Source organism: Leptonychotes weddellii, chromosome 3 (assembly GCF_054177405.1).
Source record: "Leptonychotes weddellii isolate Sample4059 chromosome 3, ASM5417740v2, whole genome shotgun sequence".
Classification (NCBI taxonomy): Eukaryota; Metazoa; Chordata; class Mammalia; order Carnivora; family Phocidae; genus Leptonychotes; species Leptonychotes weddellii.
The window spans coordinates 24,166,577-24,185,599 of record NC_138371.1 but is presented as its reverse complement, the minus strand read 5'-3'; the positions used below and the strand labels follow the sequence as shown (position 1 = coordinate 24,185,599).

The 19,023-nt window shown below is 38.0% G+C and overlaps 1 protein-coding gene across 12 annotated transcripts in view; it reads left to right on the top strand.

Moving 5' to 3' along the window:
* The window catches only part of UNC80 (unc-80 subunit of NALCN channel complex), a 223,590-nt gene that overhangs the window by 38,617 nt on the left and 165,950 nt on the right, over positions 1-19,023 (top strand). For 7 of the 12 annotated variants that reach the window (XM_081813697.1, XM_081813696.1, XM_081813695.1 and 4 more), the window contains exons 8-13: positions 8,668-8,929; positions 10,023-10,157; positions 12,205-12,421; positions 13,284-13,460; positions 14,460-14,728; positions 15,836-16,195. In XM_081813697.1, the coding sequence (XP_081669823.1) occupies positions 8,668-8,929; positions 10,023-10,157; positions 12,205-12,421; positions 13,284-13,460; positions 14,460-14,728; positions 15,836-16,195 (1,420 nt within the window). The remainder of the gene's footprint in view (positions 1-8,667; positions 8,930-10,022; positions 10,158-12,204; positions 12,422-13,283; positions 13,461-14,459; positions 14,729-15,835; positions 16,196-19,023) is intronic. The other 5 variants (XM_081813703.1, XM_081813705.1, XM_081813699.1 and 2 more) reach the window with 1 other exon arrangement.

Genomic DNA, 19,023 nt, shown 5'->3' with positions numbered 1-19,023 from the left:
CAAATACTTGCCAACATTTATTTGCCCCTTTTCCTTTGGCTAATTTTCAGGATGTTCTTTAGTTCTTTAACAAAACTGATGCCATAAACACCTTTGTACATGTCCCCTGTGTACATGGGCAGGAGTTTCTCTAAGATAGAGTTTCCCTCAGGAATGGGATTTCTGGATCATAGGATAAGGACAATTGAAAATTTACTAGACATCGCCCAATCATACTCTGAGTTTACCAGCAGTGTTTCTGGTTAGTCACACCCTCAGCAATACTTCCCATCTTCAGGCTTCTATAGTCTCACAACTCTGATGGATTGTGACTTAAGTCCACATTTCCCCGGCTATTACTGGAGTAGAGTACCTCTCTCTATTTTGTCTCTCTTTAGGTTTCTTTTTGGCAAAATGTCCTTCCACACCCTTTGCACATTTGAGCTGTTTGTCTTTTCCTTCCTGATTTATGAGCATTCTTTATTAGCAAAAATAATAATTCTTGGTACCCTAAGACTTACAGGTATTTTTTATACTTCATAAATCTCCACTTTGTTTTTTTTTAAGATTTTATTTATTCATTTGAGAGAGAGAGAGAGAGAATGAACATGAGCAAGAGGAGGGGGAGAAGGAGAGGAAGAAGCAGGCTCCCCCCTGAGCAAGGAGCCCAATACAGGACTCGATCCCAGGACCCTGAGATCATGACCTGAGCTGAAGGCAGACGCTTAACCGACTGAGCCACCTGGGCACCCACTTTATTTTTTTTTAATAGAAATTTTAAATGTGAATAGAGTCAAACTTATCAATACTTTTAAAAAATAGTTTGGAATGTTATCTTCTTCAGAAATCCTTTCATACCCTTGGTCATAAATATTTCTGTTTCTTCTGTTTTGCTTTTAAGTGTCTTCAGTTCATCTCAGGTTGGCTTTTTTTTTTTTTTTTAAATATGGCTCTATGAGAGATGGGTATGTTTTTTCCCACATAAATAGCTGATTTTTCCTTCACCATTTTTTTTTAAAGATTTTACTTATTTATTTGAGAGAGAGAATGAGAGACAGAGAGCACGAGAGGGAAGAGGGTCAGAGGGAGAAGCAGACCCCCGCTGAGCAGGGAGCCCGATGCGGGACTCGATCCTGGGACTCCAGGATCATGACCTGAGCCGAAGGCAGTTGCTTAACCAACTGAGCCACCCAGGCGCCCGCCTTCACCATTTCTTAAATATTTATTTTCCTGCAGATTTGTAACTTAGTCTCTGTTGAATATCAGATTTGCACAACTGTGAGGGTATGATTTGGGGCTCTTCATTCTGTCGCATCACTCTGCCTGACTCTGTGCCCAAATATTATTATCACTCTTTTCTATTATTATAGCACTTTTCTAATTTTTATTATTGACTTTAATAAACTAATAATAAATTTTATAAAAGGTTTTTCTGCACCTAGTGAGAAAATCACATGGGTAGGTTCTCTTGTAATCTTTTTAGGTGGTGAATTACTTTACTATATCATCCTTACATCAACGCTCATAAATGAGACTGGCTTCTGATTTTCATTTCCTATGCTGTACTTGTCTTGTTTTAGCAGCAGGGTTATCCTGGCCTCATGAAAAGAATGTTTCCTTTCTTTTTCCTGTCTATGGAACACTTTGTATGAAATGGGAGATACCTATTTCCCTAATGATTAATGGAATTTAGCTGTAAATCTTCTGGGCTTAGTGAATTTCTAAAATACATTTTATTTCCCACAGTTCAGTTTTTAAAGGTTGTGGGTCTAAAGTTTGGTTGGATAAATGTGTTCATCTAGGTATTCACACTTTTAATCACAGTGTTCATAATGTTTCCCCCTTTTCTAAAATCGTTACTATATCTAGGTATGTCTGCATTTTCAGTGATAGTATTGTGATCCCACCTTTTACTGTATTTCTTCATTACTTTTTATTAGTTTTGTCAAAGAAATAATATTTGGTTTTGTTAATCCTATCTAGCTTTGTCTTATATTTTGTTAAACATGCTCCTATCTGATGTTCCTTTTTTTTCTACTATTCAGGGTCTTACCTCCTTTTTTTAACCTGTTTAAACTTTTTTTTTAAGCCTTTTTTTAAATGTAGATGCTTCTCTCATTATTTTTTATATCCTTTATCTTGATAGAAGCATTTAAAGCTCTAAATATCCCTCTCATTCCAAATGAGCTATATCTCACAAGTTTTTTTACGTGGACTCATTGTCATTCCATGTAATATATTAAAAATTCTCATTACAACTTTTTATTTGACTCATGAGTTATTTCAAAGTATGTTTCTAAATTGCTAACCCATTAGAGCTTTTTCCTTCCTTCCTTCCTTCCTTCCTTCCTTCCTTCCTTCTTCCTTCCTTCCTTCCACTATTGATTTCTATTGGGATTCCACTGTGGTTAGAGGACGAGGTTTACGTGAAATAGTGAAACCTCAGTTTCTTTTGAGACTTGATTTGTAAACATTTCCAAGGTTCAAGAAAATAATGTTAAGTGTATATTCAGATCTCTTACATTCTTACTAATCTCCATATGTTTGATCTATTATTTGTTGAAAAATGTGTGTTAAAAATACTACTGATATTATTTATTTGTCTATTTCCCCTTACAAGTCTCTCAGGCTTTACTTTAAGCATTTGGAAATTTTGTTATCAGGTATATACATGTTGGGAGTTAATGTAGCTTCCCAGCTAATTTTTTTTACTTAGCCTTGTGGTGACCATCTTTATATCTAATAATATTTCTATGTCAAAGTCTACTTTCATCATTGCTGCACCAATTTTGTTTTAGTTAGATTTGCATTCTGTACCCATTCTCTCCTTCCCAATTTTATAATTTTCTTTTGTAACTAACATGTGGCTAAACTTTGTTCTTTGAATCTAATGTCACAATTTTTGTCTTTTATCTCATGAGCGTGTTCAGTATTTATTTTTGTAACTGCCATTTTGGATTTCTATCTTCCATTTTATTTTGTGCTTTTTATTTACTCTGCTTTTTACGTGTTTCTTTTCTCTCTTCTCTTCTTGTTCATTGACTGAGTTTTCTCTAAATCCCGTTTTCCTTCTATTGGAAGGATATGGTTATCTTTGAAAATTTAGCATGGATATTTGACTATTAAGAGTCATAATTCAATAAAATCTCAATCCTCCTTTTGAACAGCAAAAGATCTTTCAAATGCTACTCTCTCTTATTATACATTGTTATCACCACAATCAAGATAATGAACATATCTCCTTAAAAGTTTTCTGTGATCCTTAGTAATTTTTCCCCTTCCCACCCACTCTTTCTCCATCTGCAGGCAACCACTGATCTGCTTTCTGTCACTATAGATTTGTTTGCAGGCTTCTAGAATTTCATATAAATGAAAACAGTCTTTTTTTTTTTTTTTGGTCTGGCTTCTTTTATTCAGCATAATTATTGAATATATCAATAGTTCTGACCTTGTTATTGCTGAGTAGTGGTCCACTGCATGGATGTACACAGCTTGTTTATACATTCACCTGTTGATGGGCATTTGTATTGTTTTAAATTTGGGGCCATTACGTTCTTATTAAGTCCTTCTCTACTCCAAGATTATAAAAAAATAGCCAAAATGTTTTTCTAGTACTATTATGTTTTTATATTTTTATATTTAAATCTTAATCTGTCTTGATTTTATTTGGTGAATAAAATATGATAATTTAAGATAGGCTAAATTATATTTTTCTGAGTACATGAATTATGCCAATATTATTTATTGACTAATATATCCTTTGTACTAATTTAATGCATGACTTCTTTGATATATTAGGTTCTTATAAATATTTGAATCTTTTGTAGCTCCATATTGTATACCACTGAGTTCTTGTCTATTCCTAAATCAGCACTAGTTGGCCAAATATTATTGTTGTAAAACACACATTAGCATTGGACAATTTACACCGTTTTACACTTCCTTTTAAATCTCTCTTGATTACACTCAAAGTTTTATTCATTCATCCAGTTAAATTTCAGAACAGTCTCATTGATTTATAAAAGATAAATCCCTTTGGAATTTTGTTCAGAATTTGTGATGCTATGATTTATAATAAGAAATATATATTGGGCCTTACTCCGTTTCTGTCAGTAAGCTCCTATTTCCTGAATGATGAAAGCAACAAAGATGACTTTTGTTGTTAATGAGGTGACATGTGGACTGCACTTAAGACTAGAAGCTGATTGCCAGGAGAACCAACCATGTGACTAGAGGGTTAAAACTTTAAGTCCTGCACCAGATCTCCAGGAAGGGCTGGAGTTTGAATCAATTGCCAATGGCTAATGATTTAGTCAATTATGCCTATGTAATAAAGCCTTCAAAAGATGCCAGAAAGGGTAGAGTTCAGAGAGCTTCTGGGTTGGTAAACACGGGGAGGTGCTGGGAGAGGACAAGGAAGTCCATGCCCCTTCCCCATACCTTGCCCTAAGCATTTCCTCTGTCTGGTTGTGCCTGAGTTGTATCCTTTTATAATAAATCAATAATCTAGTGAATAAACAGGTTTCCTGAGTTCTGTGAGCCACTCTAGAAAATTAATTGAATTCAAGGAGGGGATCATGGGAACTTCTGATTTAGGACCTGTCATTACGAAGTACAGATAACAACCTGGACTTGCAACTAGAATCTGAAGTTCAAGGGTGGGGTGGGGTGGGAAGCAGTCATGGGAACCTCTAGTCTATGGCCAGTTGATTAGAAGCACAGGTGACAACCTGGTGTCTGAAGTAGGAGGGAGAGTAGTCTTGCAGGACCGAACCCTTAATGTGATGCTATCTCTGGGTAGATAGGTATCAGAATTCAGTTGACAGAGAACGGACCCAGTTGGTGTCTAGGAAAATTTTTTATGGTGTGGAAGCCCCACCCCCCCAACACATACATGTTGAAATTGGGTTCAGAACACAAAAGAGAATTACATTAAACTTATAGATTACTGGCAGAGGGAGTGATGGAAATCTTTAAAATATCAAGAATTTATTCTAATAACAGTTTGGGGCACCCGGGTGGCTCAGTCAGTTAAGCATCCAACTCCTGAATTTGGCTCAGGTCATGATGTCAGGGTTGTGGGATTGAGCCCTGCATTGGACTCCATGCTCAGTGGGGAGTCTACCTCTCCCTCTCCCTGTCCCCCAACTCCCTCTCCAAAAAAAAACCAAAAGTTAGTTTGTCTGTTTATTAAGATTTTTTAAAAATGTTTTATAGTATTGTTTGTGGTGGTCCCCAAGTATCCCCAATTTCCTGTATTATCATTCTGTTGTAATAGGAGGGTGATGTTTAAGGCTAACCTGTGCCTGCGTGGTCTTTCCTAGTTTACCCTGATAGTGGTCATTCTTTCAAGTCATATAGAACAGTGATCCAATCTATGTTGAAAGTTAGATATTTCCTACCTATCGCTGATACCAGTTGAGGTTAAATTGACATTTCTTTCCCCTAATTTTTGGAATAGATGTTTATCTTCAGCTTGTTGGGTCAAGTGTTATTTACATTTGAACATACTAAGTTGTATTGTCGATTTTATTCCTCATCATTTTGCTCCCCAACCCACGGCATTTACCTATTTGCTGTTACTTCTAATGAGCTCTTTTTTCTTTCCATTGTCAAAATGCATATTGCTTGTACGTACAAAAGACTTTGATTTCTCCATCTTTGTCTTGAATCCACTTCTGAAATTTTTTAATTCATTCAAATAAATGGGGATAGGCACTAATCAAGTAAATGATATAATCTCAAGTTATGCTACATGCTATGGAGAAAATTAGAACAGGGTGAAGAGATGGGTAGTGGTGGAGGGAGGCCACTCTACACAGTGTTTGAGGAAGACCTCTCTGAGGGGATGACATTGGAACAGAGCCTAGATAAAGCCTAGGCCTCAAGGGTGGACATTTCCACATAGAAAAAAAGCTCTGAAGCTAGCATAAGCTTGATGTAGTCAAGAGTAGTAAGAAAGCCAATGTGGCTGAAGCACAACAACCAGATGTGTCAGGACTGGTCCAATCGGGAGAGAGAAACCAAATAGTAATTTGAACAGGGCAAGTTTAATATAGGGAATTAAGTATAACAGGATGAGAGTATTGGAGTAGTAAGGGACTAGCTAATAAGAAGTAAAGAGAACTCTAAAGAACATAAGAATAGCAGATATAATGGAGCAATCTCCAACTTTAGGGGTCGGACAAAACACCCAGGGGAGACCCCTTTCTCCCCAGGATTGAGATTATGACCCTGTTGGAGAGGGTGAAGTTGTGCCTCAATGGATGGCAGAGAGATCACCGTGGTGCTGCACCAGGAGAACTTGCTGGAAATCTGCCCTTTGGAACTTGTCAGAAATCCAACCCTCTCGGGTACTAGGGAAAGCTATTCATGGGGAGGTGTCTTGGTAGGGGCCCTCTGCTACAAAACTTCCAAAGGGAAGTGCCGGGGGGCTGTTGGCTGCCGGGTGCTGCTGGGTACTAGGCACTATGGGAACTGAGCAAAGGGAAAGCTGTGAGTGCTGCGAAAGCCTGGTTCTAGAAAAAATGCCCATTCGGCAGAAGCCACGTGCACTGCAGGAGCTAAGCCCTAGACAACCCACAAACACTACAGGAGCCTGGTACTGGAGAAGCTGTACACGCATTGTAGGAATGTGCTGAGCAAGTACACCAGGGCAAGAAAGCAAAATTCTTTCTTCCTGCAATACCTTTTCCATTTCATCTACTGACCAAGCTAAACATCATGCCAGAAATCAATGGAAAAATATTTAAAGGTCCCTGGTCCATTTTCACAGAGCAAGAAGAAAGATGCATTTGGAGCTAAGAGACAGCAAATAAATATTTGTTTTATATATATAAATACATGATTGCCAGGGCAATCATGGTAATGAGGTTGGATTGGTATGCACAGCCAGATTATGCAGGTCATGTTGACTACTATGAGAAGCTCGCATTTTATTTTAAGGATGATTTAACAATCCATTGGAAGGGTTTGAGGAGAGGAGAGGAGGAACCAGAGAAGAAGCAATGAGACTAGTCGGAAGTAATTACAATAAGCCTAACGCAAGATGTTGGTGTCTATGGACCTGATGAGAAGTGGTTGGGAGGAGACTCTATGGGACTTTCTGAAGGATTGAAAGTTGACATGCAGTTGATATTCAAAGAGTATCCTAGGTCCCTGGAAAAAGGGTAAGTTCTAGCATAACATACATATATGGGAACTTCGCTGATTGTAGAAAACTTCTTGTATGACTGCCAACTCAGTTAAATAATTAGTATTGCAGCACCTTATGTGGTTGTGTTTTAACTTCTATGTAGTTTCCTACTTGTCAATCAAAATACTCAAGATTAGACCCAGACATGGTCTGGGTTTGCATATTTAAACTTTTTACTGCGACTCATGGTAAGAAATCTATTTTATGTCATGACTAATGACAATGCATGAGGTGAAATAAGTTTCATCAAGCATACAAATCCTTATTCTATTTGTTGCATTCTGATAGTTTTTACTCTAGTTAACATTTCAATAGTAGTCATATACTTTTGAATTAATTTCTTGAAACAATAATGATCCATAACCTTCAGTTAAAAAAAAATATGGGTCTGGGAAGTTCAGGAAAACTTCTCTTCACTTCTTAGTAACTGCATTTTTTTTTTTTTTTGCTGAAGTTCTCCATGTGTGGGTTGTGCCATTTGCTAGTTGATAGCAGGGTACAAAAATTTCCCTTTTGCATCACCTAACTCAGGAAGAAACTGTGTTTGGGAGTTAAGTTTAGATTTTAGATGTAAGGTTTCATTTTGGATCCTAGGAGCTCTCAGTTTATAATTTGTTGTTTATTGGCTGTCATTCATTGGACCATATGTTACTCAATATGAAGAAGTTAAACTTATATATCTTCACATTCCCTAAGATACCTAGGATGATATATTATATTTAGTAATTGCATAAACCTATGTTGTAGTGTAATTAAGTTGAACACTAAATAATGACTATATCATGTGTTTAAATTGAATAATACATTTCAGAACCTTGAGATTTTTTTAAATTAGTTATGCTATTTTATATGAATATACAGCTATAGAGTTTTCAAAATGATTTCAAAATTTTGAAAATTTTCTTCATAACCTAACTTTTGCTTGTTTAGTACTTCGCGGTTTCTTTGGTTCTTTTATATATTAGAATCACCAATAATAGATTAAAATAGCCAATAATATATACAGATACTCCCATTTCTATCAAGGTAAAAAAAAACAACTGATAGCATTGTATAAAAGGAACATCACAATCTGAAGCTCATCTATTTCTATAGACTCTCCTCATCGCCCACCACCCAAATTATTCACCAGCTAATACCAATTGCTTACTCTCCCCCACCTTCCCAAAACTCATGATTTTGTTTTCTAACTCCACCTTTGTAGACATGGTTTCCTCTGACTGAAATGCTGATGTACCCTCCTGCCCCATCCTCAACTTTGCCTAGCTGATTCCTACCTATCCTTTAAAACTCTTTCTAACCTCTCTACTTCCAGGAAGTATCTAGCAAAAGTGAAATGAGTGACACCAGTTGGGAGAATAGTAGAGTAAACTACACAAAAGATAAGTGGATGAATAAGTAAGCAAAGGAGAAAAGCAGAGCTACAAGCCATATTGTGTCACCCCTTGGAATGTTTGCCAATAAAATCATCTTCTTTCTGTCATTGGAAACAGAGCCTCTCTTGTGATACCTCCATGCCAAAGGTCCCGCTATGCCACCTACTTTGACGTTGCTGTTCTTCGCTGCCTACTCCAACCCCATTGGTCTGAAGAAGGCACTCAGTGGTCTCTGATGTACTATCTACAAAGGCTGCGGCACATGTTGGAAGAGAAGCCTGAAAAGCCTCCAGAGCCAGATATTCCTCTCCTGCCCAGACCCAGGAGCAGCTCGATGGTGGCAGCAGCTCCCTCACTAGTGAACACCCACAAGACCCAAGTAAGAGAAACTCAGTCCATTGTCTTTTGAATCACCAACTTTGGCCATAACAGATTCTCTCTTTCTCCTATGCATCCATCTCTTTATTCCAGACTGGTGGATTACTCTGATACTATTATCCTTTCTTTTCTATCTTTTATTGCTAGACCCTTTTGCTTCTTTCTTAGCATCTAATTTACCATTCAAAGAAGGGTATCTAAATACCTCTTACTCACACTAATCTAGAGTTAAGACTCTGTCGATCCAAAATAATGGAAAATTTCCCAGTTGAAGTGCTAGTTAATAGATAGTTCTCACATACAACTGTTAATTACTGATATCATGAAATGTGTGACACTAGAATTTTACTGAATATGGTTTACCTTCTTTTGCATAGCTCAAAATTTTTTAGCACCTCAGGATCGTAATTAGAAATATTGCCTTTGGATATATAGTCTTGCTATTTATTACAGATGTTTGGAAAAATAAACTGACTGTATACCAATTTGATGACATCCCCCTGAAGATCACTTTTTGATAAATGAATGTGCTAATATCAGCTTGAACACTTTTTCTTTCCCTCTTTCTCATTGATACCATGTGTGCTGGATATGTAGAGAAAAAACTGTGCTTTGCAGTATGTTCCAGTTGTTTGGTTTACTTAAATATGAATTGGCTATGTCTGAAAAAGTCTACATATTCTGAAAATAAACATGAGCAATATTAGAGCGAAAAGGAGAGATACTCTGTTTTAGTAGTAGATGATTCTGCCCAAAATAAAAATCTCCTTTGGTGAACCATTAAACAGAAAAACTTTTTTTAATGAAAAGAGAAGATGAGATACCTGTCTCCTCCCTCATTTCTTAGCTTTCCCAAATATGGAGCTTCACGTTCTCATTGTTAAAAACCCCAGACAGGGGTTACAGTTAATATATAATGTATCTCTTCCATAGCAGGATATGGATTTTAAAAGTCGAGACCCACAAGTTAAATACTTCATAGATATCAAAACATTACACATCTCTATTAAAAATGTGACATCTCAATAAGAAAAGTCTTTGGATATAAAGCCTTAAGTCCTTGATTGTGAAGTCTACTTTTATTGTCTATTAAGGATCTCACCATGAAGGGTAATGAAGAGGAAAAATCTCTTAGCCCTGAGGCCTTTTCTAAGGTTTCGTTGACCAATTTACGTAGGTCTGCAGTCCCAGATCTTTCTTCAGACCTTGGCATGAACATTTTTAAGAAGGTGAGTAGAACCACCTGTGCTCTTTAATATTTTGGTAATTGAAAAAAATCAGTAGGACATGAGGTCATGCTGCAGAAAGGGGTAGGACATGAGGTCATGCTGCAGAAAGGGGTAGGACATGAGGTCATGCTGCAGAAAGGGGTGGGTTGGGAAAGGAACCTGGAGGAGAGAGGTCAGCTCCCACGTATAGCACCGGCTTGCAGCATGACCTTGTGCGAGTCCCTCTGTGCCCCTGAATGTTTCCCATTCTCAATGTTACCAAGCTCCATCCTGATGGTGTGGGTAGAGTGTTTTCAGTAGTGTGGTAGTGGAGGTGGTTGTAGTAGCTGTGATAGCGACTTATATTCGTATGGTTCATTTCATTTTATCAAGCATTTTATATAAAGGGTTCTCATTTAATCCAATGAGATCCTAAATTTCCACATTTTGCACCTAAGAAACTGAGTCTTACTGAAGTCTTACTCAGAATGATGGGATCATCATGGAATATTTATTCTTGAAGTCATCTCCAATTTAAATACAACAAAACAAACAAAACTCTGTAAATAAAGTAGTAAATCCTTATAACAAATCACTAGATGTCCTACCCTCACAACTTGTTATAGGTCTTAGCATAGGTTTCCATTCAATAAACATTTATTATGCATCCACTAGAACTCTAAAGATGAGAAATTACAGGTGGAGTCGAGTGTGCACTTAGGAGTCACCTAATCAGGGCTCAAATTCTTGCCCTGCCACTTGTGACCTCTGCGATCCTGGTCAAATGATACTAGGTATCAGTTTCTTCATCTGTAAATTGGGTACATAATATACTTACTTCAAAAGGTTATGAGGATTAAGTGAGATAATGCCTGTAAAGTCCTTACTGTGCCTGGCACTTAGTAAGTATTCAATAAATGTTAATTATTCTCAAAAAAGAAAGGAGCTGAGCCTTAGAAAGTTTGGTAGTTTGTGAAAGGTTGAGTCCAAACTCAAAACTAGGTCTTGTTCAAGCTAGTTCATGCTTTTATGAATCCACCATTCCACTTCTCTTTTTGTAAATACATGGAGCAAACCAGCTAGGAAATAATATGTGTAGAATAATGTATGTGTAGTAGCTTCATTTTCTATTTTTCAAAATGATGAGTTCAATTGTGTTCATGAAGGACACAGAACATATTGTTAACTTATCTATGAGCTCAGAGTGTTGCTATGCAAGCAGTCATGTCTACCTTCATTGCTAATGTAATGATAGGCAAGGACTGTAGTTTTTCTAAAAATGTCAATCATCCGGGGGGGAATACGTTTTCAGTACAGACTACACGTGAGAATCTCTGGGGAGCCATAAAAAATTCATGTGCCCAGGCCTGAACCCAAACCAATTAGGTCAGAATTGCTGCAGGTTAGGCCCAGACATTGGTATATTTTAAAAGCTTCCCAAGAAATTCTAAACTCTTATTTATACTGGATTTTGAACTTGTTTGGTAGGAGTAATGGGTTTGTACCAATTCATGCTTTGTATCTTTTTTGACTCTCCTTATGGACAGTGGCACACACTTGAAGTCGTCTGGCTGGAAAAATTGATCTCAATCCTGGAAAAATGGAACAGAAAATACTGGCTGGTCCAAGGGGTGACCTAGAGTCTCTAGGATCCTATACTCTAGCCCATGATTCTCAAATTTTAGCATTTATCAGAATCACCTACAGGGCTTATTAAAACACATACTGCTGGGCCTTACCTTCTAGGTTTCTGATCTAGTATGTCTGGGGTTGAACCTGAGAATTTGTATTTCTAATAGTTTCCCAGTTGATACTGATGCCGCTGGTCCAGGGACAACCCAATCTAGCAGAAGGACCCAGGGAATGTTACCTTTTGCTTTGTTTCTTACACTCTTTTAAGGCATTATGGAAACTTCAGCCATGTCTATTGAGTGATACTCGTTGACTTTCTGGGTCTCTGCTTCCTGGAACATTTCTGTATTTTACTGAAGATTATGGAGCCCTTTGGGAAGTAGAATGTCACCTCTCCTGTGGCCTGTGCCTAATCCTTTACCTCTCATCCTCATAGTTCAAGAGCCGCAAAGAAGACCGAGAGAGGAAAGGCTCCATCCCATTCCACCACACAGGGAAGAGGAGGCCTCGAAGAATGGGAGTGCCATTCCTACTTCACGAGGACCACCTGGATGTGTCCCCCACCAGAAGCACATTCTCCTTTGGAAGTTTCTCTGGGCTTGGAGAAGACAGGCGAGGCATTGAAAAAGGAGGCTGGCAAACCACCATTTTAGGTGACAACAAGGACTTTTCAAAGTAGGGCAGAACTTGAGTGACCTGTTTAGAAATCTGGATCTAGGGCTCCGGGGCAAATCTGCATCTTTCTTGAACAGTTTAGTCAAGAAATGTGGGCCCAGATGCTAGCTTCTAGTACCAAAGGAATGCAGATAATTTAATTAAAAATGGAAGAACCCTGTAATTAGGCAGGTAATGGCCCTATTTCTTAAGGACTCTAGATGTGGAAATGTGGCCTTAAATGATCTTGTGCATTAGCTTTCATTGTGAATCCAAAGGCAGACTTTAATTTGGATATTAGAAAAGGAAGATGTAAAGAAAAGAAAAGAAAAAGAAGCTTTTTTTTTCCTTTCTGGATGGCATATTAAGAAAGCCAGCTTAAAATCAAGAAACTGGCAGCTAACTGGGATTCCATATATGGTTTTTGACATTTGGCTTAGATTGGGGCTGATTTTTTTTTTTTTTAAGATTTTATTTATTCATCTGAGACACAGAGATACAGAGAGAGAGATCATGAGCAGGGAGAGAGGCAGAGGGAGAGGGAGAAGCAAGCTCCCCGCTGAGCCAGGAGCCCAACATGGGGCTCAATCCCAGGACCCTGGGATCATGACCTGAGCCGAAGGCAGACACTTAAACATCTGAGCCACCCAGGCACCCCAGATTGGGGCTGATCTTATAACAGGCAGCTTCATCCATCATCTTGACCCTGACTATTCCGAGAATAAATCCAATGCCTGCTACTTGGCTGTGCCTCATGCACTTCCTAATGACCCTTTACTCTCCCTGCCGTCCTTTGGAAAGACAACATCTCAGCAGAGATTCTTTCATTTTTAAACCTTGTGGTGTTCTTGTCCATCTCAGGGAAATTTACCCGGCGGGGCAGTTCAGATGCAGCCACAGAGATGGAGAGCTTGAGTGCCAGGCACTCACACTCCCACCACACCCTGGTGAGTGACCTGCCAGATCACTCCAACAGCCACGGAGAAAACACTGTCAAGGAAGGTGGGTCGGAGGCTGCACCTGCAGGCGGGAGTTCAGGTTCTTTTTCCTGTTTCTACTCCATGTTCCATCTTCATTGCAATCTGGCTCCTTGTACTTTTTGAAAACTTGCATTCACGTATTACATTGCTGGGTAATTTACTTGTGAGCCATTCTTGGGATTTTCTTAGTAGCAAAAGCTATTTGATGGCACACTGCAAACACCGTACCTCTCAGAGGTGAAGCAAGCCATTCATCTTTGTTTTCAAAAGGTCATAGACCCACGGGGCTAGAAGAGACTTGGAAGACAGTTACATTCAGTACTTTGGTCCCCTGTATGATGTCCCTTGAAAGGGCTTGTCCACCTTCAATGGGAGGAAAGTCACTGCCTTCCAGGGCTCTGGATTCTTTTTTCAGACAGCTGCTATTTCAAATAAGTGCCTTATATGCTTTATGTGGAGAAAACATGTGTGTCTGGGTGGAATCTGAAATGGGCTCTTATTCTGTACTCTTAACTTATGGGTAGAAATCTAAGCCCTCTTTTCTCTGGAGTATGTTTCAAGTATTTGATGATATCAGTTAGTTACCAACACAAATTTATGTTCCATTACTCTTGAACAAAGGAGAAAAAAAGTCCTCCTTATTTGCTGTTGCTTAAATATGCTAGATAAAACCAAATATTTTACCAGCCACAAACTAGTGGGGAAATACTTCAACTAAACCAGTTGCTAAAATAATTAGCAAATCCTGAATATGCATAGATCCTACTGTATTAGTAGGATCTGCCATTTAAGACTGGGTAAAATCCACTGTTAAAGTTAAACTCTAGCCTGGGTCTTAAGGAAGCCAGTTGGAATTCACAATTTCTATAATCTTCATTATTTACCAGATGTTACATGGCCTTGATGCTTGAGGCAATTCCGTGTGAATTGAGAATAACATTGAGACTACAAGTCAAACATCACCTCAGCTGTGATTGTGGTCAGGAGAGTGTAACTGTCTGACACGATGTCGCTAGCTAATATGGGGAAAATTAAGACATTGCTTTCTTTTTATTAGTGCGATCCCAGATCTCCACAATCACGGTTGCAACCTTCAACACTACCCTGGCATCGTTCAATGTAGGCTACGCAGACTTTTTCAGTGAGCATATGAGGAAGCTCTGCAACCAGGTGCCTATCCCGGAGATGCCACATGAACCCCTGGCATGTGCGAACCTGCCCCGAAGCCTCACAGACTCCTGCATAAACTACAGCTACTTAGAGGACACGGAACATATTGATGGGACCAATAACTTTGTCCACAAGAATGGCATGCTAGATCTTTCGGTAAGAAGCAAGAATTTCTCTTACCAAAGCTTGGAAGATAATGACTGTTTGATCTAGTGTTTATACTGCTATAAAATAGGCATATAGATTCTTAGCAATGTTGAACCTTAAAATGAAAAGGCTACCCATATAAAAAATTTCACGAATGTGTCAACCATCACAGAGGCACCTTTCCCTTTTTATTTTTTGTTCAAGCATTACATTAGATGTGATCTGATCTCAGAATATTTTTATAATCCAAAAACATTAGCAAATCCTGGATATGCATATATAAAATATACATAAATGTGTATGTGCTAAGTCCCTTTTTTCTAGAATAAGGGTAAAAAGTTCTCAGTTTATTTTCTTTCATTATATAAGCAACATGACTGCAAACCTCCTGGGTAGCAAGGGAAAATGAATAGAAGCCCATTAAAAGATTTAAACTTGCCTTCTCAAGAACGCCTGTCTTGACTATAGTTATTAGCAAATGAAAGGGTTGTTATAGTTTACAATTATAGTTCACAAAATTTTTTATTTCACAGTAGAAAATGGGCTCAGCAAATAATTTAAAATATTAAAATCAATGAAAGGACATAATTTAAACATGCAAATATTTTGTATTTAAAATTGAAGTGTAAATAATGATACAATTGTGAATGCCTAAATGTTCCTCTATTATGTGGATGTGGAAATCATTGTTCTTTATCCATTATTGACAGACAGTGAAAGGCAGAGGAGTCAAGCACTTTGATTTAAAAAATCAGTTGAACAGGTTTCCGTTTGAATGAAAAATTATGGTCCCATTAATTCACTGTTCTTCAGTATCCCTATTAACTGTATTATGGCAAGTTTTAGAATACTTAAGTGAGATAATACACAGATACATTTTTTTTCACACATCCATTTTAAGTCTTTGGGTGACTTATACTCTATGTTAAGCACATACACAAGGTCCCAGTGCAATTTAAATAGGCACACTTGAAAATTACCTGAATTATTTATGCTTAAGTACACAGAACAGCCTAAAGGAAATGGATTAAACAGAATAACCAAATCTATGTAGGAAGAGGTAGTTCAGGCAAATTAATCACCCTCTGTTCGTCTTTGTCTTCTCCCCACCCCCAGGTGGTTCTGAAGGCTGTTTATCTTGTCCTGAATCATGACATCAATTCTCGCATCTGTGATGTGGCACTAAACATTGTTGAATGCTTGCTTCAACTTGGTGTGGTGCCTTGTGTAGAAAAGAACAGAAAGAAGAGTGAAAACAAGGAAAATGAGACTATGGAAAAAAGAGCCAGTGAGGGGACCTTCCAGTTCAAAGGAAGTTCACCCTGTGGATTCGGGGGCCCTTCGGTTAGTGGAGCTGGAGATGGTGGAGGAGAAGAAGGAGGAGGTGGAGATGGAGGAGGTGGAGGAGGTGATGGAGGAGGAGGTGGAGGAGGTGGAGGTGGACCTTATGAGAAGAATGATAAGAACCAAGAGAAGGTATGACTGAGCCACCTTCTGTGTTCTCATGAAATGTTGCCCCTAATTTCTTTCTGGTGCCTGCTTGCTAGGAATTTGTTGACTCAGAATCACAACTAGTCACTAAAGAAAGTCATGAGCCTAGAAATCTCTTCAGTGGGTTCTCCCCAGGCATTAGTAGAAACGGTTAGATGAAACGGTATTCTCAATTCAAAAACCATTGACATTCAAGCAGTGTTAGGGTTAATTTCCTGGTCATGTTATTTCTTCAGGGTAGTATCTCAGTTACACTACATTACCATCACTCTCAGTCTGCCGAGAATAGCCTCTTTCTCAGGATTTTCAGGGTCTGACCAAATTGAGCAATGTTTTCTTCTCAGAGTGTCATAACAAAATACCATAGATTGGGTGGATTAAACAACAGAAATTCGCTTCTCACATTTCTGGAGGCTGGGAAGTCCAAGATGAAGGTGCCAGTGAGGCTTCTGAAGCTTCTTCTTTTGGGTTGTAGGTGGCTGCCATCTTGCTGTGTGCTCACATGGCCTCTTTTTTCTGTATACACACACACAGACACACACACACACACACACGGAAGGAGAGAGAGAGTTCTCTAGGTGTGTCTTTTTATAAGGATACTGATCTTATCAGACTAGGGCCCCACTCTGATGACCTCATCTAATCCTAATTACCTCCCAAAGCATACATTCAAACACCATCACATTGGAGGTTAAGGCTTCAACATATGAATTTGGGGGAAACATATTCAGTCCATAACAAGCAGTGTAATTTTTCCTCAAGATAATGTTTTTTCTCTTGATCTAAGGAACACATTTTTGGGCAGCCAATTTCAATCACTACTGAGGAAAGGGAAGAATTTTGTTCAGTTAATTGGTTGGTTTATTGGTGTTGCTTTCAAAGACTAGGCTTGGTGCCCTCATGTTTCAGTGTTTCACATCTTATTTTTAGCTTTCTTATTATTGATTATTCCTGAATTTAATTCCCTTTGCCTTGGCAACACCTCATTTATGATCTCTGCACTTAATGCCAAAAATTAGTTTTTTCCTTTAATTTGGGTTTTAAATAAGAATTACCATAGCTTGGGGCTCCTGGGTGGCTCAGTCAGCTAAGCATCCTATTCTTAATTTCATCAGGTCTTGATCTCCAGGTTGTGAATTCAAGCCCTGCATTGGGCCCCACGGTGCCACAGTGGGCATGGATCCTACTTTAAAAAAAAAGAAAGGAAAAAAGAACTATCATAGCTTAAATTCACATAACTTACACTGATTTCAGTTCAGGGTTTTTGTTGGAAAATGCTGTTAACAAGTTGAAATTAACAGAAGATTTGAATCTCTAACAGGTCATGATGTACACATCAGGTCAAGTGTTTACAGGTGTAAGATGACACTGTACAGAGTTCTACGATCTACATATTTATCTAAACTATGAATTGTCCATCTTAATAAGTGTTGTGGTGCTCCTTCCTCTTATAATTTCCTCTCCATCTCTTTCTAGTCCTACTTGATCCATTTTTAATGTGCATTTATCATCTGTGTTTCTTCATCTCATTGTCTACTATCTTCCTAATATTTTGGGTCTCTGATCCAAATATTCTTTCCCAATATTCATGGGTTCCTGAATCCTTTCTTGAAGAATTTTCTTCCTCTGCCTTAATCATAAATGTATATATTCCAATTCTTTTTTTTAAAGATTTTATTTATTTATTTGTCAGAGAGAGAGAGAGAGCACAAGCAGGGGGAACAGTGGGCAAAGGGAGAAGCAGGCTCCCCGTTGAGCAGGGAGCCCAGATGAGGGACTTGATCCCAGGATTCTGGGATCATGACCTGAGCCAAAGGCAGATGCTTAACCAGCTGAGCCACCTAGGCATCCCGAGTGTATTTTCCAATTCTGACAGTATCTTCCAGTACTTAAGGTTCCTAACTTCTTACCTCCTCATACATCGCTGAGGATAATCCAAAAATCCTCAGAATTTACTCTTACTAAATTTCCATGTTTTATCTACCAACCTAAGCTGGCTACTCAAAGAAATAATAGATGGTATTATATCCATTATAATATTCAAGGGAAAACAGAAAGAAAAAAATAAATAAGAGTTGTGAAATTTTGATAGGTTTTTATTAGTAAAGCTTAGATATTCCAACTAAATTAAAGAGGGCTTTGTCATGTATTCTAAGAATTTCGGAGGTTCATTATTAGTATTATATTTTTATTTTTAGTTCTAAAATTTTATCCAATTGGTATTTGCATATGATTTCTTACTGTTGGCCTGCAAGTCTCTTGCCTATTTAAATTATAATTATTATACTAGAAAATATAACCATTATTTTGACTGAAGTTATCACTCTTAATTAGATGGAATTTCTTGAAGTCAGATTATGTGGTCTCCAAAACAGCAACCAAGATATCAATGTTTTGTAGTTAGTTCTGAAAAATAATATTCTTTGTAAGACAAAGAATTAAATAAAACCTAACCATAGGTTAAGTGCATGTATTTGTGATTCGTACAGGTCTGTTCTGCCCAAAATCTCTGTTATTTTCAGTGAAATCAAGAGAGTTTATCTAATTTTACAACCTAGTAATACCAGAAGCATGGGGAATTTATTCAGAAAGGAAGATCTAATTTCTATTTCTATAGATGCTACTAATTAATACTGAGAGCTTGAAATGTTATTTAATATCTGTCCTGATTTCTGCCTGTAGCTTGGTACATTTTTCTGAATGTCTCCTATTAGAGGAAACTAAATCCTAAGGACATCTGAAGGTGTAAAGAAAATCAAACCTGAATGGATATTTACCAAAAGCTTTTGGAGCTAGGGATTTTTTTTTTTTTT